This window comes from Stigmatopora nigra, chromosome 6 (assembly GCF_051989575.1).
Source record: "Stigmatopora nigra isolate UIUO_SnigA chromosome 6, RoL_Snig_1.1, whole genome shotgun sequence".
Taxonomy (NCBI): Eukaryota; Metazoa; Chordata; class Actinopteri; order Syngnathiformes; family Syngnathidae; genus Stigmatopora; species Stigmatopora nigra.
Window position 1 is genome coordinate 8,552,851 of NC_135513.1, and position 25,111 is coordinate 8,577,961.

The 25,111-nt window shown below is 40.0% G+C and overlaps 2 protein-coding genes across 6 annotated transcripts in view; one reads left to right on the forward strand and one right to left on the reverse strand.

Annotated features, from left to right (window-relative positions):
* Positions 1-762: 762 nt before the first annotated feature.
* card14 (caspase recruitment domain family, member 14) lies at positions 763-16,464 on the forward strand. Its single transcript, XM_077719518.1, has 20 exons — positions 763-1,055; positions 2,300-2,437; positions 2,522-2,847; positions 3,714-3,872; positions 3,957-4,076; positions 5,051-5,176; positions 6,066-6,209; positions 6,289-6,411; positions 6,827-6,927; positions 7,456-7,514; positions 7,743-7,806; positions 8,584-8,800; positions 8,867-8,993; positions 10,386-10,626; positions 10,713-10,776; positions 11,274-11,394; positions 11,490-11,654; positions 12,649-12,767; positions 13,377-13,492; positions 16,103-16,464. The coding sequence occupies exons 1-20, from the start codon at positions 842-844 to the stop codon at positions 16,308-16,310; spliced, it is 2,952 nt and encodes a 983-aa protein (XP_077575644.1). The 5' UTR covers positions 763-841; the 3' UTR covers positions 16,311-16,464.
* Positions 16,465-16,857: 393 nt separating this feature from the next.
* ccdc40 (coiled-coil domain 40 molecular ruler complex subunit) overlaps positions 16,858-25,111 on the reverse strand; it is a 48,361-nt gene continuing 40,107 nt past the window's right edge. For all 5 annotated transcript variants that reach the window (XM_077719514.1, XM_077719513.1, XM_077719516.1 and 2 more), the window contains 20 exons: positions 24,387-24,506; positions 24,214-24,289; positions 23,691-23,770; positions 23,462-23,549; positions 23,261-23,388; positions 22,680-22,763; positions 22,352-22,571; positions 22,048-22,205; positions 21,338-21,460; positions 21,036-21,157; positions 20,199-20,442; positions 19,748-19,930; positions 19,416-19,661; positions 19,085-19,298; positions 18,843-19,012; positions 18,677-18,768; positions 18,440-18,554; positions 17,788-17,976; positions 17,674-17,721; positions 16,858-17,579 (listed from right to left, as the gene is read on the reverse strand). In XM_077719514.1, coding sequence (XP_077575640.1) covers positions 17,343-17,579; positions 17,674-17,721; positions 17,788-17,976; positions 18,440-18,554; positions 18,677-18,768; positions 18,843-19,012; positions 19,085-19,298; positions 19,416-19,661; positions 19,748-19,930; positions 20,199-20,442; positions 21,036-21,157; positions 21,338-21,460; positions 22,048-22,205; positions 22,352-22,571; positions 22,680-22,763; positions 23,261-23,388; positions 23,462-23,549; positions 23,691-23,770; positions 24,214-24,289; positions 24,387-24,506 — 2,937 coding nt within the window. In that variant the 3' untranslated portion in view covers positions 16,858-17,342. The remainder of the gene's footprint in view (positions 17,580-17,673; positions 17,722-17,787; positions 17,977-18,439; positions 18,555-18,676; positions 18,769-18,842; positions 19,013-19,084; positions 19,299-19,415; positions 19,662-19,747; positions 19,931-20,198; positions 20,443-21,035; positions 21,158-21,337; positions 21,461-22,047; positions 22,206-22,351; positions 22,572-22,679; positions 22,764-23,260; positions 23,389-23,461; positions 23,550-23,690; positions 23,771-24,213; positions 24,290-24,386; positions 24,507-25,111) is intronic.

The following is a 25,111-nucleotide window of genomic DNA, read 5'->3' on the forward strand; positions in this document are numbered from 1 at the left end:
CACTTGACTTTGTTTGCACCTGTCAGCTGTCAGCTAGCTATGTGTGAATCACTGGCTTAATGAAAGAAATTTCCAAAGCAAACACCAATAAAGAACTTGTTTACATGCTGAACATCTATTCATGGAATCATTCCATTCAGCGGAAGCTATGAATACTAGTAAGACAGGTCAATCGGTGCAGTAGTCTATGACAAATGTTAATACCAGATGTTTATATCACTGTCTGATTTTCATGTTTAAATTTGAAATAGACGCCACTTCATTTGCACACAATGACAAATACTTTCTCACATTAACTCTAATTTATATGCCATTGTGAGACAGAAGCCACAGAAGAATTCAATGCTTTGCATTGGGAAACTTTCATAATTGTGCACTTTTCTGCCTCAGGCAAAGATAGTTTAACGCAAATTTATTATTATTATTATTGTTTTTATCAGATCTTGCCTTTTAATAACTCGACATGGAAGACACAAGTCTATTGTACCACAAGCACCTGTTCTCCTTGACCTTAATTGTGAAGCAAAGATTGATACAGGGCATTTCTGTGCAATAATAATTCATGATCTCCTTTGTGATACTATAGTATAAAAAGTATAAACACTATAGTGTTTGCTGTCGTACAATATGTGCTCCAACACAGCGGCCTTGTATGACTGGTTTTCCTACACGCCCACCAAACACCAACACCCACTGGGCGTGGAGAGACTGTGACATTAACACCTGCAGTCTGTCTGTCTCATCTAGTCTTATTGTTGTTCTTGTTGTGTTTCCAATATTTAGGCACTGAGCAGTCACAGAGGCAGGCAATCAAAATTGCCGTCTGCACTGCAAACTGAAGATGGCAGGAGAGATTATGCCCGAGAGGCCTGACCTGAAGGAGATGCCAGAAGAGGAACTGTGGGAGCTTATTAATGATAACCGCCATCGACTCTCCCTTGGGATTCGACCGTGCATCGTGATTCCATATCTCAGGCAAGCCAGGGTGCTCACTGAGATGGATGAGGATGAGATTCTTTCCAGCCATAACCTTACCAATCGCTCAATGAGAACAAGTAAGATGCTGTTGTTGGTTTTGGACTTCAGTTTATGCAATGCCTCGTTTCCTTCAATGTACTCATCTCAACTCTCAAAACATTGACACACTCATACTCAAATTATTCACACATGTAATTGTAGGTATTAATTACATCATTGTTGTGTTTATAGCAGTGTGGCATGAGCAATGATCAGGTGTGCCGTGGGAAATTGCAAGAAGTCATACAATGTAATATTCACAGAGAAAAATTTATGTGAATATATCATGACTAAAATTGAACTATTAACAGGTTGAAATCAGAATATGATGAATCTTAAATCATAGATTATACTGTTAGAAGATTCAGATTGTGAAACAGTCATTTTGTTGTTTATTTTTCTCGAACGTGAACCCGAAGTTGATTGGTTAATCAACTTTTGCAGACGTAAAGTGTGTTAGCACAACATTTGTTTGCATAATATTAGGGGATTTTAGGAATTTTTGGAGAAAAGTCATAAAATTATGCGATTAAAAACCATACATTAGTTATTTTTGCATTATCTGTACTGAATGTTGTTCAGGGGTCCGCATACATCAAGTTTTGGTGACATTATGTCAGTGTGAAAAATTTGATTCTGGAATACTTTTGGAGGTTTATGTGATTCCTGCTGATAAAACTTTGACTATTGTTAGGCGACATAGTTTTAAATGAAAAGATTTTCAGGTGGTGGTGTCCCTTAAGATTTTTTTCAATCCAAAAAGTGTGCTGCAGCTCAAAAAAGTATAGTACACTGTATTATAGTAACATATTTACACATATTTTTTTGGTTTTGAAATGTCCTTTTTGTTTACTTTGGCCAATAACATTTTCATTTAATCTGTTTTGATCGACATTGCCCATGAGAAGATAGAGCATTTGTTTTCGATTGTTCATGAGCATATACTAAATGCAATGGAATGATGCGTTAAAGCAATTTTCATTTTATTTTTTGAAATTAATACATTTCAAATTGATTGCTGAAAAACAATCTGAAACACAGATAATTTATTTCACCATTCAACTTTGGTTATTTCAATTGTCTTGATTGACAATCAAAAGCAATTTCATTTCCACCACTCTGGCCATTAAGTCATCAGGCAATACCTACTCACAAAAGTATACAACTTGAAGTGGGCTTAAGTCATGTGTTTTGTATTGTGCATGATGTAGTAGTCGTATGATTCAGCAGTTGTATACTATTTTGCAAGGTGGGAAAAATAAGAATGCCCTTCTTTTTGTAGGTCATATGATGGATCTTCTACGGACCCAGGGTAGAAACGGTGCGGTGGCTTTGCTAGAAAGCCTAATGATCCACTACCCAACCCTCTACACTCAAGTTAGTGGACGGAAGCCAAGCACTGAGCCCTCCAGATTCAGTGGTATGTTACTAAATTACTTCTAGCGCAAAATAAGTTTCATTTTCCAAATGCCTGACTTGGCCAATGTCCGTTCTCTCTCGGCAGGTCTTATAAAGTATTCTGAATTGACCGAGTACCTTATCAGAGCGGTAACTGGAATGCAGGATGAGCTTCGAGAAGCCCGTTGTGAGGCTGGAAGAATGAGCACTCGCTGCGCCTCCCTCGAGTCTGAAATTGAGCAGATGATGGAGCACAAAGAAAAGTCCCGATCTCTCCAGTTGGATTACGAGCGCATGCATAGACATTTGTCTTCACTGCAGCGCGAAGTCACGCAACTGAAAGATGAAAAGTGTGACTTGTATGTACGCTACACTGCAGCCATTGAGGAGAAATCAGCTGTGAGCATGCGCCTGCATGACCTCAACTTGCAGGTCTGTAGTCGTAATGATTGTTCTTGTTTTCGGAAATAGAAGAGCCTGAAATACACAGGATTCTAGTCTGTCACAGGGGTAGAAAAACCATGGCTCGGGAGCCATATGTGGCTTTTCAGACTTCGCTAACCGGTGAGGTACAATATGTAAGTCAGGGTGGAGGCGGGACAAATAGAGCCTGGATAAGAAAGGTACCAACATTTAAAACTAAATTAGAATTAAGTTTTGTGTAAGGTTAGACTGAACTTATTTTTGAGTGTGTCTGTATCCTAATCCAAGTTCATTTAAATTTGTTTATGTTATGTAATGAGCGTGTTGCCGTGCAAAAAGACACTGATTGTGTTCTCCAGCACCTGTCAACTGACAGATCGCAAAGGCTGTGTCAGTCAATCACGTCTTCATTCGGGAAAAAACAACAAAACCTGCAATCCAACATTTTTTACAATCGAATTTGATCTTGTTAAAGACATGTTTTGCGGTGAAATTGCTAAAGTTTCACCGCAAAACATGTCTTTAACATTTTGATCGCTTAGAGAGATAAAATACAAAAATTCAGTGCCAAGTAAAAACTACATGGTTTTCTCCAGCATTTCATCGTAGTTAGTTCAGCAACCTTAATCACTTGTCACTTCAAAACCTTGACTTAGTGTTGAAACTAAATTATCATGACTGGCCTTATTCTTGACCCAATTGAGACTGGTAAAAAAAATGGTGCTGTTGAGTGGTGGTGCAGGTCAAGTGGATTGTTCTGACTTTTATATTACATTTAGGAAATGTAACTGTACTCTGTAAAGTAAAAATGTGATGACCTGAAATAGTGTTACCACAACTTGACATTGTATTTTATGGTTTGGTTTTATGGACAGATCTATCAACTGCAAACAGAATTACAAAAGACCCAAACTGAGAGCGACTTCCAGAAACGGCGTTCTCTCAGATCCTTGTCTCTACTTGAGGCTTCTCACCCGCAAGAGGAGGTCAGGAATCAACGATTCCAGATAACAAAGATTGAGAATATCAAACCAGTAAGTTGAAGCACTTTATTATATCCACAACATGTCATCAATAATGTAATCTCCATGTTGTTATTTCATGGGGTTTCCTGTTAGGCTCACCAGGATATTCTAGCCCAGGATTTGGCGGAAGCTATCGATAGCCAGGTGGAACTCGCTGGTCAGCTCAGATGCTACAGTGAAGAAAATGAACAGCTTCACAGGGAAAAACAAGACGTAAGGTTCAAAGCAGAATTGCAGTATGTAAACCCAATGTACAGTGGTACCTCAAGATACGAGCTTAATTCGTTCCGGGACTGAGCTCGTATGTCGATTAACTCGTAACTCAAATGAACGTTTCCCATAGAAATGAACTAAAAACAAATTAGTTCGTTCCAACCCTCTGAAAAAAACACCCAAAACAGGATGTTGGATTGGAAAAACATTTGTATTTGTTCTAATTTGCCATCTATTAACAAAGTAACAAATAACTAGTGGTTTAATGGTACTAAAATGTGTTTAATAATACTAAAATTAGACGGATTTCGCAGTGGGGAGAGAGAGAGGGACTGGGGGGAGCAAATTTAAATGAACTTGGATTACGATACAGGCACTCAAAAAAAGTTTAATCCAACCTTACACTAAATTTAATTCTAATTTCGTTTTAAATTTTTATACTTTTCTTCTACCGGGCTGGCTCTATTTTCCCCGCCTCCACCCTGACTTTCAGATGCAACCTATCAAGGGTTGTTTGCTTTTGTCTTCCCTTCAAAATATTCCCGAAAATGAGGCACACTAATGTCCTCACAATAGGATAACGCACCAACACTTGCCAACTTGCCCGGGAAGTAGTACTCCTCTCGTATTAGCGAACAAGCTCCGCCATTTGCACTGACTAACGGGAAAAAAAACAGAATAAATACAACGCTCCGCCCAGTGCTCGTAGAGACAATACACGAGGAAGCTGTGACCAGAGAGACATTACAAAAAGCAACCATCGCTTGAAGTTGCCAGAAAGCCAAGTAGGGAACACAGTTCTTTTTTAAAGAATGGAATTTCTGCCAACTTCAATTAGAAATAGCTATATATACATAATAATGTGGTTTATGCGTGTGGTTAAAATGACAGACAGTATTTTCTTCATCGTTAAATGCTAGGTGTCTCCATGTAATGTTGATTCCCACAACTAAATCATGTATTTAATTGTTCAGTTTCTGGATCAGAACGAGTCTCTAACCCTACAAGTTCAACAGTTGACATTGGACTGCAACATGCACCAACAGAAGAATAATGTTTTTCAAAACCAGATGAGAGAACTGCAGACTGAGAGAGACCAGGTAACTACTTTCTGGCCACTAACTGAATTACTACCTATGTTTGCATATTTTTACACAGTCAAAAACAAGATGGTTTTGATTGAAGCCTTTTGCTTCTGATTAAATAATCATCAGGTAGTAAATGTTAGTAACTGTCCAAACATTAGCTGCATATATTTTTGAAAACGATATCACAATCTTCTCTAGAAGTCATGGAAAAGTGTAAACTTTCATTTTCCAAACCGCTTATCCCCCCCCCCCCCCCAAGGGCCATGCCTGAGCCTATGCCAGCTAACAGTGGGCATTGGGTGGAGGACACCATGAATTGTTGGCGAGCCAATCACAGAGCACAATTAGATTGATAACTATACATGCTCACACTCATACCCAGGGGGAATTCAGAGTGTTCAACCAGCCTAGCATGTTTTTGTGATGTGGGAGATGACCAGAGTAGCTGGAAAAAACCCAGGAAGAACATGCAAATTCCAAACAACGAGGAGCAACCATGGGGTCGAACCCTCCACCCCATACGCTCGCCACTTTCTCCACCTGCCTGCCTGTACTCTTTTCAATCATTCATGGAGGGATATAGGGTACCAAAACTCCTGATACAAGGGGTCTGATCCTAGCCAGTCTTGTTAATGGTAATCCTTTCTGAATACATTAACCAGACCTGTAAAAAAAAAAAAGAAATGGTTCATATAATTTGCAAGTTATGTAAAACGGTTTTAAAGTTGTTGAGAAATAGACAATTTAAGAAAACAGTTTTTGTAGTAGAGGGGGCAAGAGTAAATGCAAGGTCACAATATTGAACAAATATTCTGAAATTATAGAGTAACAACCATACGAATACGGAATGAATAAAGTTATCCAATCCAACCCAATCTAATAGTGACACTGTGCATTCTAGGCATACCTATCCAGAAATGAGACCCAATCCCAGATCGCCTGTATCCTGGCTGAGAAGGATATCCTAAGATCTCAAATGATGGAACTCCAGGAGATCACCTTTAGTGTGAATGCCAATCACATCAAAGAATGGCAGAACTCAAAGGTAATTTTGCAACAACAAAAAAAATCATTGACACACAAATTTGCAAAAAAAAATTGCTAACACAATGTCTTAAAAAAAGGAGAAGGGGATGACCTGGGATTGTCCTCCATCCAAATCTGAAGATTCGTCATTCCCAAATTGCTGCGGTCATGGCCGCTTGGATGCAGTTACTCCTTTACCACTGAATCCCTTCACAACCGAGGTGTGTGAATACTTTTCATTGTTTAGGAGATTTTTTTTCTTAAACCTAATACAGCTCACGCCTAAAAAGAAACTCACTTTTAAAAAACACTCTCCACATAATAACTGCACAGTGACCAGTCTTTTGATATTTCAGCTTCATTCATGGTTGCTAGTCCTAAAATTATCTTGACAAAAAGAGTAATGGACAGTTTTCAAACACAGAGAGCTCTTATTTTTCATTGTGTGCATGGCTTCTTATTCTAATATTAGTTGGTGTTGAATTGCAAAGCGTTACAGTTGTTTTACCTTGTTTTGCTTTAAGTACAAGTAAAAAGATGAGGTTTAATATTTTTTCAAATGAACAATTCACCTTACTGTTTATAAGAACTATTTTATAGATATAGTGTGTGTATTAATTCCCCTTTATCTTAAAGTGTGAAGATCCATTGAAATGTAGTGTGCGGTCAGCAAACGTTGAACCTCCCAGTCCTCAGTCTCTCTGCAGAAGACATAGAGGACTTTATAAAGACAGCATGTGAGTGAGATTCTGCACAATATTTTACATGGGTGCTCTTACTAAAGATCAATAGATTAGATTACACAGGTCGTGTCCACCTGTGTGGAGTTTACATGTTCTCCCCGGGCCTGCATGGGTTTTCTCCGGTTACTCCAGTTTCCTTACACATTCCAAAAACATGCATGGTAGGCTAATTGGACACTCTAAATTGCCGCTAGGTATGGGTGTGAGTGTGCATGGTTGTTCGTCTACTTGTGCCCTACGATTGGCTGGCCACCGATTCAGGCTGGCTCAAAGTTAGCTGGGATAGGCTCTAGTACCCCCCCCCCCCCCCCCCCCCCTGCGACCCTAGTGAGGATAACGCAGTTCCGAAAATGAGATGAGGGATGAGATAACCTGTACGGGAAATTCCTTTCGTAACTTTAGTCATTTTAGATATGCAACATGTTTCAGATGTACAGTACGATCAGTCGGTGGTTTAAGATGATAATCTTGGCTTGTCAAACCTGTCTGAGTTGCATGTATGCATTGTTTTCCATTTTGTAGCCTGGAAACAACGGAGACCGATGATTCTTCATTGGACGACTTTGAGATCTTCCCCGTTGGTTTGTATTCCAGATTTATGAGCTTTAGTGGTTGGATGTGTGTACAAAAGACCAATCATGTTCTTATAACGATAACTGGTCGAGGGTGTAACTCCAGGTGGTAATACCTATGAACCTGAATTAAAATGGGATGTGGTCACCAAATAAGCAACATGTCAAAGATGCATAAAACGCATAAAACATAAATAATCACATTCCAAATCATTAATTATAATGTCTCCTGTTTAGAGAAGGAAGATGATACTCCATCAAGACAGCCATGTGCTCTGAGAAGAACCAAAAACGGGTTCAGGTAAAACGAGCCAACAAGCAACAATTTTGTAAAAACAATAGCCCTCAGCTTTTATAGAGAATTAGATATGATTATGCCTTTTTACCATTCATTCACATTCAAAATCAGTCATCCACTAGTAAAGAACGTGTGATATCAGAATGTAGAACAGAGATGAAATATGTGAGAATGGAAATACAGTCATACCTCTACTTACGAATGCCTCTACGTATGAAATTTTCTGGTTATGAATTTTTTATATGCAAATGAATGACTTGAGATACGAAAAAGATCTAAGTTACAAAATCCCACGAAAAGTAAATGCATTTCCTTATCCGTTATTTTATTATGAAAATATTTTTGCCGGATGCATTGATTCTCACATTAGAGCATCGCTACCCTCTAAGGGGCTCTCATTTCATTGCTCTCATTCTATCTCATAAAATGACAATAAAAACATTCAATTCAATTGGTTTCATACAAAATTGGGGCACTGGCCATCTTTAAAGGGTTTTGTTGATAGTTGTGTCAAGACCGTGGAACAAGTTAGAGAATTTACATATAAAGTACACTTGTACTTACGAAATTTTCTAGTTATGAATCTAGTACTCTTTTCTACCATATAGATCATTAGACAATTCAGAAAAGGAAAATCAATGCAGAGATTTTCTGACAACCCAAAAGAAGAATCAATTCCGACTTATGAAACCCAAATGTCAACTAATTCAGTGTACTTCATTGGGACAAACTGCAAGAAATATGCAATATCAATTTATTTTCTGTTCTTTTTTTCAACAGCCTGATCAAAAGTTCCGTACCTCCTTTCCTCGTGCGTTCACGTCAAAAAGCCATACGCGTCAATGGGCGCGTAGTCACCATTGCCTTCCAGGGGGAGACGTTGCTAAATCAGATTGCAGTGGTAGGGGGAAATAAGACTGGCGTCTTTGTGCATGAAGTGACGGAAGGGAGTGCTGCACATACTGTGGGTATCACCTATGGGGCACAAATTGTGGAGGTAAGACAAATAGATGATCACTGTTATGGTATACCAAAGTGTCTAAATACACTATAATGCTTGCAGGTGAGGTATCAACAGAACCAGAAAGCTCTCAGGATGGTTCTGGAGGATTCCACTTTAGAAGAAGCTTTGTGGGCACTTGACCAAGTCACTGGTCTCTGCCACCTCTCTTTGCGTCCCAGGCAAGATGGTATGTTCCAAAGCATGTACTTTAAACCTGCTTCTACATTTTTCATTTATATAATGTTTGGCCTGATACGTTTTTTCCAGAACCTCAAAATTGCCAATTTATGTAGATTATATCAATAAACTTTTAAACTAAATTTTTTTTATATCAAAGTAAAGTAGGCAAATTAAGAAAATACTTAAAAATAGGTACATCTGTTTTTTAAAATGTTTTTATTCTACTAGCTACAAAGTATTTCACATTATAGTATTTAATATCATCACATCCAGTATTTTGGCGCTTTTTAAAGGAATCCCACGCTTTTGTAAAGTTATTTCAGCGAACGTTCACATTCACAGAATACAACTTTTTGTTGATATTTTTAAAATGTACTTCTTTCTTGTAAAAAAAAGCAGCTATTTTAAGGTGACTATTTGCATGTGGAATAGTTTCACTGTAAAGGTTATGCAAGCAAAATAAAACAAATTTAATATTCCACTCCAATATATTGGCCCAGTCATGCAAATTCTGAAAAGGTCGAATATAACTCAATGTTAGGTGGAACGTTTCACAGCAATTCATTGTTTGTTGGTTCATTTTTATTCTTGGGTGGGATGGGAAGTAGCAAAAACAATAACTTATTAGGCAGAGGACTCACTCGTTGCCTTTACTTAAGCATTTATTTTTTTCCAGTAGAGATTAGAAAGTATTTGTAAACTTCATTTGCCTCGGTTTTTTTTTTGTGTGAATAGCAACAACCTTTAAAATGCTATATTTCTCTTTTAGATAGTCAACAGCTTTAAAGAAAGATAAAAAACTCAATAATAATAATAGATTATGTTTCATAACAATATACAAAAGGAATAATGACAGATTGGGACAACTTTTGCCTTAAGCAAGTAATTAGTTGTTACACAACTGTTACACAAGACTGAAATAGTGTGACACAGAAAAAGTTTTAATGAGCTCTGCTAGCGAACATGTAGAACTGCAATTAAGATAGAATAAAGTAACAATTATAATGGTCTCATAAATTTTACATTGATAACGTAAACCAAAACAAATAAATACTCCCTAAAGACATCACACGGTATCATGACTTGCAAGTAAAGGCTGCAAGAAAACTCAAAACCAGTCCGGCAACCTTTCAAACAATCAGCAAGATGTAGAAAACCATTTGCGTCCAGCCATGTATCGTCAACAAGAATAAATAAGGAATATTGTTAATCATTTTTTTTTCTTTGTCATGTTTGACATGAACAACAGTGGTGTGTGCCTGTGACAAAGAATGAATATTTTGATGAAGCTACTTGGCCAATTGTTAGAAAAATTACATCACAACACTTAAACGCTATTCTAAATGAAATGAATGTTCACAAATTGACCGGTTCATATTGCTATCTGCTTATTGTACAGATTATGAGGCACTTCTACACCAACTCCAGCAAAAGGAATTGTCATCAGGTGACTCTTTCTACGTGCGTGTCAACGTGACAATCCCAGCAGGTCCAAAAGGAACACTGTCTGTGTCCTGCAATGACATTCTGCATGTGACCAACACACGGCCCCCAGACACTGAAGACTCATGGAGTGCCAATCAAGTTCATCCCTGCCAGCTTTTGGCCCTCCATAGCGGATTAGTACCCAACTACTACAGGTATTTATGTGAAATTTGCCCAAACATATAACGTTCATGAAACTTTATCACTTATCACTGCACGTTTTGATTTGCCAAAATCCCAGAGCACAGCGACTTCTAATTCGGGCTCTTGAAGAAATGAACTTACAAAAATTCAAGTCTAAAAAAGTAAGTGTGTTGCATAGCTCAATGGTAAATAAGCCCATATCTGTCAACCTAAGACTACATAAATCTGTATGACTGGCTACAAAAAATCCTTATATGGGTTTTAGTATCCTTAGGCAATAATTGCACATATCAAAGCAAACATTATTCCGCACATTTTATTATTTTCTGAATACATTATTGATTTATAAGTGTATTTTATGTGTCACACATTATTATAAAGTGTATTTACATATATATATATATATATATATATATATATATATATATATATATATATATATATATATATATATATATATATATATATATATATATATATATATATATATATAAATAGATATATAGATATATAATGATTATATTACAAGCAAATGTATAATAATGATAAACCTAACAATAAGACATTGGCGAAAACTCGTGATCAGCACTATTGCCGTAGTGTTTTTTTTTTTTTTATAAATCTTTATGGAATGATAGGTATGTACGCCCTTTTTCAGGAAGAGGACGTATTGAACCAGAAAACACGTAAAACAGTGAGGATTGTCAGCACAGGACGCCAGGGCCGAAACCCTTTGTGGGTCAGCGTAGAGAACGACAAGAGCAAGACTACAGATTTGGGTAAAAATCACCATATAATGATTAATAATGATGGCAAATTTATACACACAATGTTAGAAACGATTTTTTGCCTGATGATGTGCCGTTCCATCTAGGTGAAAAATCGGCCCCTAGAAGTTGTCTAACCCTCATGCCCTATACACCGGTCACACCTCACTTCCCGCCCATTTGTCGACCAGTCTTGCTGCTTCCATCCATCCTGGGACGCATCCTCAATAAAAAGGTGGCATCGTGGCAGGGCTTTGAGCTCTGTGAACCTGGTAAGAGAACTTTGGTTCTTTGCTCTTTTTTAAAAATGACTAAAGATTCAACTTTTGTTTTTGACATGTTTTGGGTTGTATGACACTTTGGGTTAGAAAATGTACTGATTTTTATTTTTTTTGGGTGATAAAATGGCCTGACATCTAAATGAAACAATATGTTGAAAGCAGCTTTCTTCAGTAATTAACAGTATTTTGACATCTTTGACCCTAGAGTTGGCAATTTACAAAGCAATACAAAGGCTTTGAATGGCAAACACGTACAATATTTGAGGCTCCACATAGACTTCATTGTACTTTAATGTAATTTATTAAAAAAAACTAAAAAGTATAACAATCAAGGAAAAAAGCAGTTTGCCACATAATGACGATGAGGCTGAAAATAAAGGAGTGGATCGATTTGCTTCATGACTTTTGACATTACAAAAAGAAATCAATTTCAATGGAAAGTTTCATCTATTGCAAGTATGTAGGTATTGAAAATACATAAAAAGGGAACATACCCAGAGTGTAATACCAAATATTTTCCTCTAGGTAGCCTGTCAAATGATACATTTTAATAGGATTTCCTTTCATTTCAATGCCGATAGATTGATTCCTTGTGCAAGAAACAACAATACCATTGCTTGGTTATGTTTGAAAAATTATTTGTAGTCCATGTTACAGTAGAACCATTTGGCCTGATGTCTGAAGAAACAAATGCAAATACACGCTTGAAATTCAGGTTTAATGATCCAGGACTGGAAGAACATGGAATAAAATGTGTCATGTCATCATGAGTTGATAGATAATTGTTTTGGCACTTAATATGGTGCCACATTGAGAACATTTCTAAAATGGATCAGTTGTTTTCCACTTGATCATAATCTGTAAATTTGCTGTGGTTTTTTAATAGGGCTGAGAAATATATACACTTTAGGCATCTCTCGTCTCTTTATATGACATCATTCTGTATTTAACTTTGCTAATTGATACGCTCACTTATTTTCTGCAGAGATGTTGAGTTCCAGTGACCATGCAGCATGTTTGCAGAAGTCTGAGCTCCTGGAGGAATGTGAGCAGGGAAGAAATGTTTGCTACACTCTGCAGAGTGTGGAAAAAGTCATGAAGAAGGTAAGTGTGTTTACATCTATTCTATATACAGTAATTCCTCGAATGTCACGGTTAATGTAGACCAGACATTACTGCTATAATTGAAAAATCGCAAAGTAGGGTCCCCCATATTATATATATATATATATTTTCCATTAGCAATTTTTTATGAACTTTAAAAATGTTTTTTTTCTTTAGTGTTGAATCTCATTAGCAAAAGTGGCTTCTGCCTAGGGGTTTCAGCGTGGCTTTTCACAATTCTATAATTAGTATTATTTTAATAATGGCAAAAAGTATTGCCAAGTGGTGAATTCGCAATAAGTGAAGACACGATAATCGAGGGATTACTGCATATATAACTAATTATATGTAGTGATGAAGTTAAATATTCGAGGATTCGATAAGAATTGGGATTTAAATAGGATTTAGACAAATTCATTGGCTTGCGTCATGGTGTTACGTCTTTGTCAGCTTGCAGCTCGTTTTGTCTGAAAAATGCAGCTTATGTGAGTAAGTACGATAGTTTAAATGGTACAATTCACCATTTCGGGGACTTGTTAAACATTTTTTTCCTCTTACATTATATCCGTCCTTAGGTTACGTATAATTTTTGTATTCTTCCTTCTTCAGGGTATTCACTGTGTCTTGCCTCTTGGGTTGGATTGCGTGCGTCGACTCCACAGGGCAGAGATCTTTCCAATCATCATCTTCATCGGCCAGTCAGCACGTAGTGCGCATAAACTCAAGTAAGTTACCTTTCTGCTTTTAGCCATGCATAGTAAATTGGCCACACAGTTATATGAAAGCCATACGTTCTTTTATTTATTTATTTTTTTGCAAAAAATGCATACAGTAATGCAAGATATAAGCATAATGTGTTCTGGGAACGAGCTTGTATGTCTATTTACCAGTATCATATATCAACCCATAGATTTAAAATAAACAAAAATTAATTTGTTCCTGCCCTCCGAAAAAAAAACACCAAAAACAGGATATTACATTGGAAAAAGTTTTTTATTGGTTCTCATTCACCATTTACTATCAGAGAAACAAATAAATAGTGGTAATGGTGTCCTTAACAGATTGATATCATTACAAAGCTTCCTTCTGCTTCAGGATGGTGCATATTGTTGGAAAACTCCTCTCGTATTGGCGAGCCTGCTCCTTCACTCTACACCCCCCCCCCCTCTCTCACACGACCCCACTCTCTCACACCACCCCATTTTCTCACTCTAACCCACCACACTGTTGACCGACCCCACTCTCACCCCCCACACACACTCTCACCCCCCACACACACTCTCACCCCCACCACACACTCTCATCCCCCCACACACTCTCAGCCCCCCCACACACTCTCAGCCCCCACACACACTCACCACCCCCCACACACTGACCCCCCACCCCCACACACCCACACACATTCACCCCTACCCCCACACTCTCACACTCACCCCCACCACACACTCACCCCCACCACACACTCACCCCCCCACACACTCTCAGCCCCCCACACACTCAGGCCCCCACACACTTACCCTCCACCCCCACACACCCACCCTCACCCCCCACACGCCCCCACACACTTACCCTCCACCCCTACACACGCACCCTCACCCCCACCCCCCACACACGCACCCTCACCCCCACCCCCCACACCCTCACCCCCACCCCCCCACACACTCACCCCCACCCCCCACACACTCACCCTCACCCCCACCCCCCACACACTCACTCCCACCCCCACACACTCACTCCCACCCCCCACACTCACCCCCACCCCCCACACACTCACTCCCACCCCCACACACTCACTCCCACCCCCCACACTCACCCCCACCCCCCACACACTCACCCCCACCCCCCACACACTCACCCCCACCCCCCACACACTCACCCCCACCCCCCACACACTCACCCCCACACACTCACCCCACCCCCCACACACTCACCCCCACCCCCCACACACTCACCCCCCACCCCCACACACCCACACACATTCACCCCTACCCCCACACTCTGACCCCCCCCCCCCCACACACTCTCAGGCCCCCACACACTGACCCTCCACCCCCACACTCTCACCCCCACCACACTCTCACCCCCACCACACACTCATCCCCACCACACAAATCCCCCCCCACACACTCTCAGGCCCCCACACACTGACCCTCCACCCCCACACACCCACCCTCCACCCCCACACACCCACCCTCACCCCCCACACACCCACACACACTCACCCCCACCCCCCACACCCTCACCCCAACCCCCCACACCCTCACCCCAACCCCCCACCCCCTCACCCCCCCACCCCCTGACCCCCACCCCCCACACACTCACCCTCACTCTCACCCCCACCCCCCACACACTCACCCTCACTCTCACCCCCACCCCCCACACACTCACCCTCACCCTCAAACACTCACCCCCACCCCCCACACACTCACTCTCACCCCCACCCCCCACACACTCACTCTCACGCCCACCCCCCACACACTCACCCCCCACACACTCACCCCACCCCCCACACACTCACCCCACCCCCCACACACTCACCCCCACCCCCCACACACTCACCCCCACCCCCCACACACTCACCCTCACCCCCACCCCCCACACACTCACCCTCACCCCCACCCCCCACACACTCACCCTCACCCCCACCCCCCACACCCTCACCCCCACCCCCCACACACTCACCCTCACCCCCACCCCCCACACACTCACCCTCACCCCCACCCCCCACACACTCACCCTCACCCCCACCCCCCACACACTCACCCTCACCCCCACCCCCCACACACTCACCCTCACCCCCACACACTCACCCTCACCCCCACCCCCCACACACTCACCCCCACCCCCCACACACTCACCCCCACCCCCCACGCACTCACCCCCACCCCCCACACACTCACCCTCACCCCCCACACACTCACCCCCACCCCCCACACACTCACCCCCACCCCCCACACACTCACCCCCACCCTCCACACACTCACCCCCCACCCGCCACACGCTCACCCCCCACCCGCCACACGCTCACCCCCCACGCTCACCCCCCACACACTCACCCTCGCCCCCCCCACCCCACACACACTCACCCTCGCCCTCGCCCCCCACCCCACACACCCTCGCCCCACACACACTCACCCTCACCCCCAAACTCACCCCCACCCCCCACACACTTACCCTCACCCCCACCTCCCCACACACACCCACTAGGACTTCACAATCAAAAAACAAATAAATTAGGGAAAAGACTCACCATAAGTTGGAGAAAAAATTCTCGCATTGTTTGCATCAATGTGCATGAATAAGCTAAGTGATGTATCAATCTACTAAAATTTCAGGTCAAAGCTTCACCGCCTCCACCTGTCTGAGGAGCATCTACTGATGTGTTCCAGAAGCGAAGAAACATTATTGGACAAACTGCCATGTTTGTATCATCATGTGAACCCTGACTCATGGTGTGACCAGGCATCATTGCTCACCAGATTGAGCACAGTCATCTGGGAGGAACAGAGGAAGATTGTGTGGGTGGAGCCTGACCTGTGGTGAAAGGAAAAAGCATGGTTAAATTCAGACCATTAGTTACTACCTAACAGAAATGAAGAAATACTTGTAAACAAGAGTATGTATCTATGATACTTCAATATCTATATTTGCTTGTTTTTAAAATGTGAAGTGATGTGTAGGAAACACTTTCTTTTTTCTATTTCGCCATGTCTGTAAAATTTGTAAAATAATAAAAAAAATACATGTGTAAAATGTGTATTTAGAGTCCTGCCTTTCTGTGTGGAATCGAAAGGGTGTGCATCTTTTTGATAGATCCAAAAACAGGTTTTTAGATCTATCAAAAAGATGAATCAAAGTTCAAAGCGACATTTAGTTGTACAGTCTCACATACAGGGTTCACAACAATATGTGAAATTTAGTTGACTTACTTTTGCGTTGGCTCACAGCAATATCATTGGGAGGTACCATTTCTTCGTATTCATCCGCCCATGCTTGTCTAAAATTAGACTCTTGTAGAACAGTGGAATAACAGCCACAAATCTGAAATTTCACTTGAGAAGTTGTCCAGGAGAAGCATGCAGACAACGGCTTGAATTTGAATGAATGATACTTTTTTAATTAAAATAAAGTGAAGCAGTTTCCTTAAACCTGTGTATAAGTCAACATTCCATGGAGTTTGAGTCCACCAAAGAATTGCCATTTTAAGCCGCAGCATTGCTCAACAGACATGCAGAAATTGTTGTACTGAGATTCAATGTTTATATTAATTGTAGCATAACACAATGTATGTACAGTGGTGCTGCTGACCTGAGGGACTGTGGAAAAGGGGATCCAAAAGTCAGGTACGTATACAAGTGAGCAAACACCATAGCAGATCCTTATTGGATTTGAAAGATTTCACAAGTGAATCATTAAAATGTCTAAGTGGAGACTAAGACAGCATTTATGAAACGTCCTAAAACCAGAGGAGTCGCCTAGCTGGTTTCCACAATAAAAAATGATAAGTATTATTGATCTACTGTACATATTTATGTATATATATATATTGCTAACTGTCTGATCAACAACTCTGTTTTATCCACCGCTGCCCGTGCTTCCGTCGCGAGGTTCTATTTGTTCTGCCAGTGACCGCAACACCTTCCAAAGGGCTCCCTGGTACTTTGGCATCTCCACCCAGACACGTCGAACGATAGTGTTTATAGTATGAACTCGGTCTGTCTCACCCTGCAGAGCAGCTTCAAGTGAAGCAGTGGTTGATGGAGTGCCATCAATCATCTCCTGGATCTTCTTGGCCCTCTGCTGATATTCTTCCTGGAAAAGCAACACCAACCAGTTTAATGCCAGCAATGAATTCACAAATTTGTCATAATGAAAGGTTATTAATAAATGATGAAATTGCTCTTACCTGACCCTCTTGCATTTCTCTCATCTCCTGATCAGCTTCTTTCACCAACTAGAATAAATTCAATGTCAGGTAGTCGAACAACACACTTATATGCTGTAGAGATAAATTCCCAACCTTGAGTAAATCTTTGAGTTTCCGCCTTAAACCGTCATTCTTCAGATTAAGTTCACCATTGGTGGAAATATTTTTGGTACTGCGAGACATGACCTCATTGCGCTCAATGATGTATCCTCTCCTTTCCACAACTGCTATGCTGTCTTCCATAAGCCGTTCGCCCTCCTTTGTCAGCTGATGGAGCCAACGCTGTCATAATAAACACATGCTCAGTCCACACTCCACAATTTTTACTGGGGGGGGGGGGGGGCTATTTAGGTTGCTCAACTAGCCTACAATCCATGTTTTTTGGGATGTGAGAGGAAGCCAGATTACCCAGAGAAACTAAGACGATATTTTGTACACATTTAACAAAATCAGTTACCAACCTCATTTTTTTTCAGTTTTGTTGTGGATTTTGGAAACATATTTACACAATTAAATAAAAACTAGTTGTCATAAACAGTATACGCAACTGTTCTGAACCGTATAACGTTAAATGTTACAGCAGTACTTTTCAACAACACTTTCAATATTCAGGAAAACAAAACCACCTGCAGGCCAGTGAGGAAAGAAAATCCAATGTACACTGCATTTGGTACTAGAGATATATATGGGTTGAAATTTCAAATACGGCATATTTTCAGATTTTCTCACGGCAATATTTACGTACCTCCATACGGTGAATGTCGTCCCTCATAGTTTTGATTTCTTGTTGGCCCTCCTGCACCACTAAACGTGTTTCTTTCATGACATGGGTCTTCTTTTCCCATAGCATGATCTGACGCCTGTTATACCAAACAAGCAGAGTAGCATATGCCATTGGAAAAACGGTTAAATATAAAATACATTGAAATATATGAGCTTTAGTTGATCAGGGAGAAATAAGAGTGTATCATCATCAACTTACTCTGCTTCAACCAGACTGCTGAGAATGTTTTCTTTATCCTCCTGGATCTTTTCCAGTTTGGCCTCAATTTGTAAAGATTCACGCTCTGCCTCCTAAACACACAACACATTAACCAACAACATTTTGAAAGGAAATAAGACTAGTGCATTAAAGAACGAGAACAAACCCTGAGCTTATGAAGAAATTCAGTCTCAATAACAGCGTTCTCCTGTTCAAAAGCATAACGCAGCTGGGCATTCTTGTTTAGAAGGGTGTTGAGCTTCAGCAGGTCCCTTTGAAGCAATTTATTGCTCTTGTCCAACTCATTTTCCTCACGCAGCACGATTTCAAGTTGACCTGGAAGAGAGTATTACAACTGCTGTCGATCTGATCACCCGTAAGCATTTGTTTGAATGAAATCGGACGTACGTTCCAGATATAGCTTCTTCTGACAGATTACAGTGTACTTTGCCTGAAGTTTATTATATTCCTTGTTGTGCGTCTGTATGGCCAGGGTTAGTCCTATGAGTATTCCTTGAAGCTTCAGCCACAGGTGCTGATCATGCTTGATTTTTCCTGCCAACGTGTCAACTTGTGTTTTTATCGATTCTGCCTTGATTTGCAGCGGGCTGAGGTCTTCATGCTGGAATCAAATGCACACATAAATTAAGCGAGTAAACAAGGAGAATCCTAACAACATTCTTCCATCTGTGGAAATCGTCTAAAACTTTTTGATCATAGAAGGACAAGGATTTCTTACCCCAGTTCGTAATGCAATGAGATCAATTTTCTTGTTGATGTTTGAAATGGTGGTTTGCTTCTGTGAAATAAGTGCATCGATGGAAGAACTGTTTGTCTGGTTAGATTCCACCACCTTGTTGTACTTTCTAATTTCCTCATCAAGCTCCTTCTGAGTTCGAGACAGGTTTTCCAGTTTTTCATTGATCACATTGCTTTCCAGGGCAGCCACCATTACCGAACTCTCCAATTGCCATAGCTGATAGATCTAAATACAGACAAAAAGGACAGGGAATCTTGCATTTGCCTCAGTCAAACATCTCTTGATATTACAACTATCTTAAGTATATGCACCTTTTCTTTCTTAAGAGAGGCTTTTTTGTTGGTAAGACGTTGATAGTACTGAGCAGCCTTGCTGTCCATGAGCTTCGTCAGCATTTGGGTCATGATGGCATTTTCTAATTCCAAGTGTTTATTTTTGCTCTTCTCCAGTTTTCTTCTCTGATCGCCCACATCACCATGAAGACTGTTATCCTCCTAAAGAAGCAGAAGACAAAACATGTCAATTTGCTGCTCCATCAAATCACATTTGCCATTTGAAGTCACAGTAACCTATCACCTCAAGATGTATACATTACGGAATTGGATAGATTAAATTTAAACCATAGGCCTTTTCTTTGTAAAATAAACAAATTAGCGCGTGGTTGCAGTTTCAATCCCATTTCGCTGTTGGCCAGTGGCAGTAGCTCTGTCCACTCTTATGTGATAGTGGGACCTGGACTTTAAGCATAACTAACCTATCTACCTTAGTGAGTTCTAGGAGTGTCCGCTCTGTTTGCGCCACAGCACGAACGTAGGTGCTGTATTGAGTTTGCAGGATTTCAAACTGGGATTGCTTCTCAGTGATCATTTTTTTGGAGACACCACAGTCCATCAGGGCACAGTTTAGCAGCATCGTGAGCGTCTCGCTTTTTTCTTGCAGTTCAGAGATGGACTTCTTATTACCTTCAATCTCTCCATCTAGCACCCTCACTTCATGTTGTGCCATGCTATGGAAAAGATGAGTAGCAGGACTATTAATTTAACAGAATATGACATTATGAGATAGATTCATATTTTTTTAATTGGTGTTATACCGATTATGAATACTATGCAATTTGAAGTGGGCTTAAAATGAACTAACAAATTCTACTCATTATAATTAATACTTTTCCCCTGCAATGCGATCAAAAACAGAAAAGAGTTGTTTTTTTTTAATCTGGTGCCTTTATCCTGACCAAGTTATCTGAATCTGCTTGAAAGAGTGTAAGGTTGACAACCTCCAAACCTTAAATTTTTCACTGCCATACAAAAAAAATGCGACCTTTACTTTTAAATGAGAAAACAAATCAAAGTTTGAAACACCAATTTTAGTCTTTGAAAAAGCAAAGAACATTTACCGTCAATGGAAAAAAAGGGTTATATATGGTCACTGCAGGTAGTCGCAATTATAGCTCACTCTTTTTATTATTCTATAAAATGACTTAATGTTTCCATAAGTCCCCATGTCAAAAAGAATAATAATGAAAATGTACATACCCAAACATTGTGTGTGAAACTGTTTCCTTATTAATAGGAATGTCTGCTTGAAAAACATTCTCACCTTACAGCCTCCTGAATTGTTCCAAACTCTTCATTTTGCTTCCTCATATTAAGCAGACTAGCATTCCACTGCTGCAGCAATTGTTTTTGTGCCATTGCCAGAGATTCCATTTGCATTTCAGCCTAAACAAACATTTGCATTAAAGTACTAATGAGTTGCCACATCCTCACTACATGTCAACAGATCACCGGTCAAATGCAGGGAACAGGCAAAGTATCAATTCAGCTTTCTTAAAAATGTCAAATAAAATAAAAAATCTTTCAGGATCTGAGAGAATTGCAGGAATTTTCTGCTGTATTTACCTCAGAAAGAGCCTCTTTGGTTGCTTGTGTCGTCTCTGCCTGGGCACTAGTTTGGACAACATAAAGGTCCGTCTCTTGTGTCAGTCTGTCCAATTCCCTTGTGAGGCGATCTACATAAATATCCTGTAGGTACATGCAATTTAAGTAACAATTAATCCTTTGATATATTTTCCTTTAAGAAGTCTAAGCATTTAATGGCTATAGTTCAATAAAACCCAATTATTTGTGATCAAGCATGCTTTTATTCTGTTTTGGTGGGTAAGGACAAAACCATGTCAAATATAGTTTATATAGGTTTGGTGCCAATGTGTGGATCTTGGATTTTACGAAATCGTATGTGCAGGTGAGAGAAATAATTTCATTATGTTTGGCTTCAGTCTCGTCCAACCAAACTAACTGAAAAATGTTTGGCGATTTTCCTTTACAGTTAATTATTACATAATTGTTTAGTTGTCTACACATTGTTTCTGTGAACCAACTCCTGGCATGTTTCAGTTAGTAGTCCAAACCAATCTTGTTACATTCCATTCTTGCATGTTAGTTGATGCTGATGTGAAAAAATATTAGTTATGCGGTTCACAAAAACAAAATGTATTCTTCAGTTTACCCAGTGCTTTTGTTCCACAAAATGCTTTTAATTTGAACACCAGTTTTCAACCTAATTATGTTTTCAATCTTTTTAACATTGAATTTAATTACAGACAATTTACCTGCTTTAACTTCTGGTCTTCGGCTGCTGATTTATCAGTTCCCACTTTCTTTGTGACATTCTTCGTAGCTTTTACATCCGAACGTAAATCTTCACTGACAGCTTGTGTGAAGGTAACATGCAACATCACCTTTTCTAGTTCTGTCTGTAGCTTGTTTACTATACAAAGAAAAAAAGCACACACACAGTATTATTAAAAGAGCTTCTTGCACTATAATTGGACATATGTACTGTGACAGAAATGTGCATGGGCACTGTCATCAAAAACTGCGTAACATGAGCAGAAGCTATTGTGAGCCACTCACCACTGGCTCTGGTCCTGGTGCGTTGGTCGCTGGTACTGGAATGGCATAACTTGATTTGCTTCAGTTCGTCTGCTGCCACTCGATGTTTGTCTTCAGCCAAGACCTTGGTCTTCTGTATAGCTTCTAGTCGTACCTGGACTGTTTTCAACCGTTGCTGTTCCCCATACAACACGGCGTAGAAATCCTCTGTTTGAGTTGCCTCTGTCTTGGCAAGCCCTGTCTGCAGACATAGCACAAAGAGCAACATAATTCGACTTTGCCCCCGGTTGCACTTGACATGGCTCTTCAGCTAACAGTCATTGATGAAGAAGTAGGTCAGATTTCTTACCTCTTCATGCAGTTGCACTCTTAGCCGCTCAAGTTCTTTGAGGATTTGGATCTTCAATGCTGCTTGCTGTTTGGCAAGCTGAGGCTGTCAACGGATGACGGGGGGGAAAATTAGGGCTATGATGCTTAATTCAACACAATCCATGCAAACTCCACACAGTGAGGACCCACCTGGGATCGAACTTTCGAGAACTGTGAAGTCGCCCCGCTAACCACTCAAGCATTGGATCACTAACAAATGATATATGTACACGTACCTCTACTTACAAAATTAACTGGTTCCAATAGCTTTTGTAACTTCTAATTTTCATTCAAGTAGAAATGAATTAGCAAAATTGGTTCCACAATCTTCAATATTAAACCCATTAAAAATGGATAAAGTATACCATTCTGATTGAAAATCGATGCAAATGTATACATGTAAGCAAAAAAACAACAAAAATAAGGAACATTATTTATTACAATTAAACCAATAGCTCTCCAAACACCTGTAACCATACGATCGATGTCTGCTAAAGTACTCTTTTTTTCCCCACTTTCCATAAGTAACAATAATATCAAAAGAAAGGAAGAGTTACATACATGATCAGCATCAAGAACAACTAATTCTTCTTCCTCGTCATCGTTTATAGATATCTCCTGTTCATCCTCCACCCCGACCATGTCCGTAAGTCCGGGAGTTGACAGAACTTCAGACACATCTGCCAGCTCTGAAGAAGAAAAAAAAAAAGATTACCCTGCACCTTGATCATAATAACACAGGATTGTTTACAATAAACACACCAGACGGAGTTTGCAGCAGAAATTCTTCTTCAGCACCACTGGTGAATGGTAATGGGCCGACATCAATTAATTCAGATAAAGGGTTATCCTGTGGCAACAATGAAAGCGAAAAGATAAAAAAAAAAAATTCTGCAGATGCATAGTTTGTTGTTGTTTTACTCAGGTAGATTACTGGACAACAACTGATCTGAAATATATTGTCTAGTCGTGTTAAAATTTAAAAAAATACCTGCTCAGAGGCACCAATGTATGGAGGACGATGATCATCATTTTCGTCCGTGATGTTTATAGAGTCGGATGTTAAATGAACTAAAAACAGAAAAGATGAACACTTATGAGGGATAGTGGTCACTATAGTGGACATCTACTTTCAAAATAAATTGCTTCCAGAATTTTTGTAATTTGAATTTTTCGTAAATGATAAATATTTTACATTGATATTATTATTATTAATTTAGTCCACAAGCTTTAATTTTTAAAATTTCCATTGAAATATTTTTCCCAAAATTTGAATTATGAATTAATCCCATTCATTAAATTCTCTTTTTTTTGCCCATAACAAAACACATACAGGCGAGGCTAATAATACAATTGGATATCAAATGGGTCCCACAAAATATTGTCCCAGAGCTTAATTTTGGCCCATTTGACACAAAGTCAATAAAAAAAATTAAGCAAAATAATATAATTCGTCCAGAAAATGGAAAGATTGCATCATGGTCATTAGCCCCCAAAGCTTATAATAAACAGACCAGACTGAGTGTCTTCTGGAGCACTACTGCTGAATGGCTGGGAGTCCACATCAATTTGATCGGATCCAGTCTGATTCTGTCAATAACGACAGTAAAAGGATTAACATAATGAATCTGGAGGGGCATGATTTGATTATTAAAAATATCTAAATCCCGGAGCACCAAACATTTACCTGCGAAAAAATAGAAAGGTTCTCTTGATTATTGTTTGTAGCTTGGTCATTTCCATCCTGCTGCTCCGTTTCTCCTTGTGCCTCCACCCCTACATCACTTATTTCAGATCCAGGTTGATCCTGCGACAACAAGAACCACAATACTCTTCATTTTTTTAAATCATTATTTCGAAGCATCTTTTAAAACACTCAAGGCCACTGTATAAGAATAATGAATACTGAAAATGGGAACCCATGGTGGGGTGCTGAGTATGAGAGACAAAGTTGGAGCGTCAAGAAAGAGTGAAGTGGGCAGAAGAGTGTTGATGTGGGGGAGGTCGGAAAGGTCAGATAGAGCAAGACTATGAGGAGCTTTGAATGTGATGAGAAGAAACTTGGAATTTAGGGTCTTTCACACTAATTGTTTGGTTTCTTTGGACCAAAATGCAGGATATCCATTCTGTTTATGACTGAAGGTAATTGAAACACAGTGAGAGGTAAGTGATCCGCTCGGGGGTTATGCGATGTATCCATCACGGTAGAATGCCAAATTACGAGTCTGAAATTATTTTCACTTATTTGGGTCACTACCAATTTTGTCATACACAGTTTCTGGGTATGATGACAATTAGGCTTTTGTCAAGTCAATGATGATGACAAAACCTATGTCCGATTACTATTATTATTATTATGTGGTCTAGTAATTCGGTAAAAATGCATACCGTATTTTCCAGACTATAACACAA

Bases quoted from the DNA above. Each gene is read 5' to 3' on its own strand.
- card14 (XM_077719518.1), top strand. From the start codon at position 842: ATGGCAGGAGAGATTATGCCCGAGAGGCCTGACCTGAAGGAGATGCCA. The intron at 2,848-3,713 runs GTCTGTAGTCGT...TTTTATGGACAG, and splicing joins TGCATGACCTCAACTTGCAG to ATCTATCAACTGCAAACAGA. The intron at 3,873-3,956 runs GTAAGTTGAAGC...GTTTCCTGTTAG, and splicing joins AGATTGAGAATATCAAACCA to GCTCACCAGGATATTCTAGC.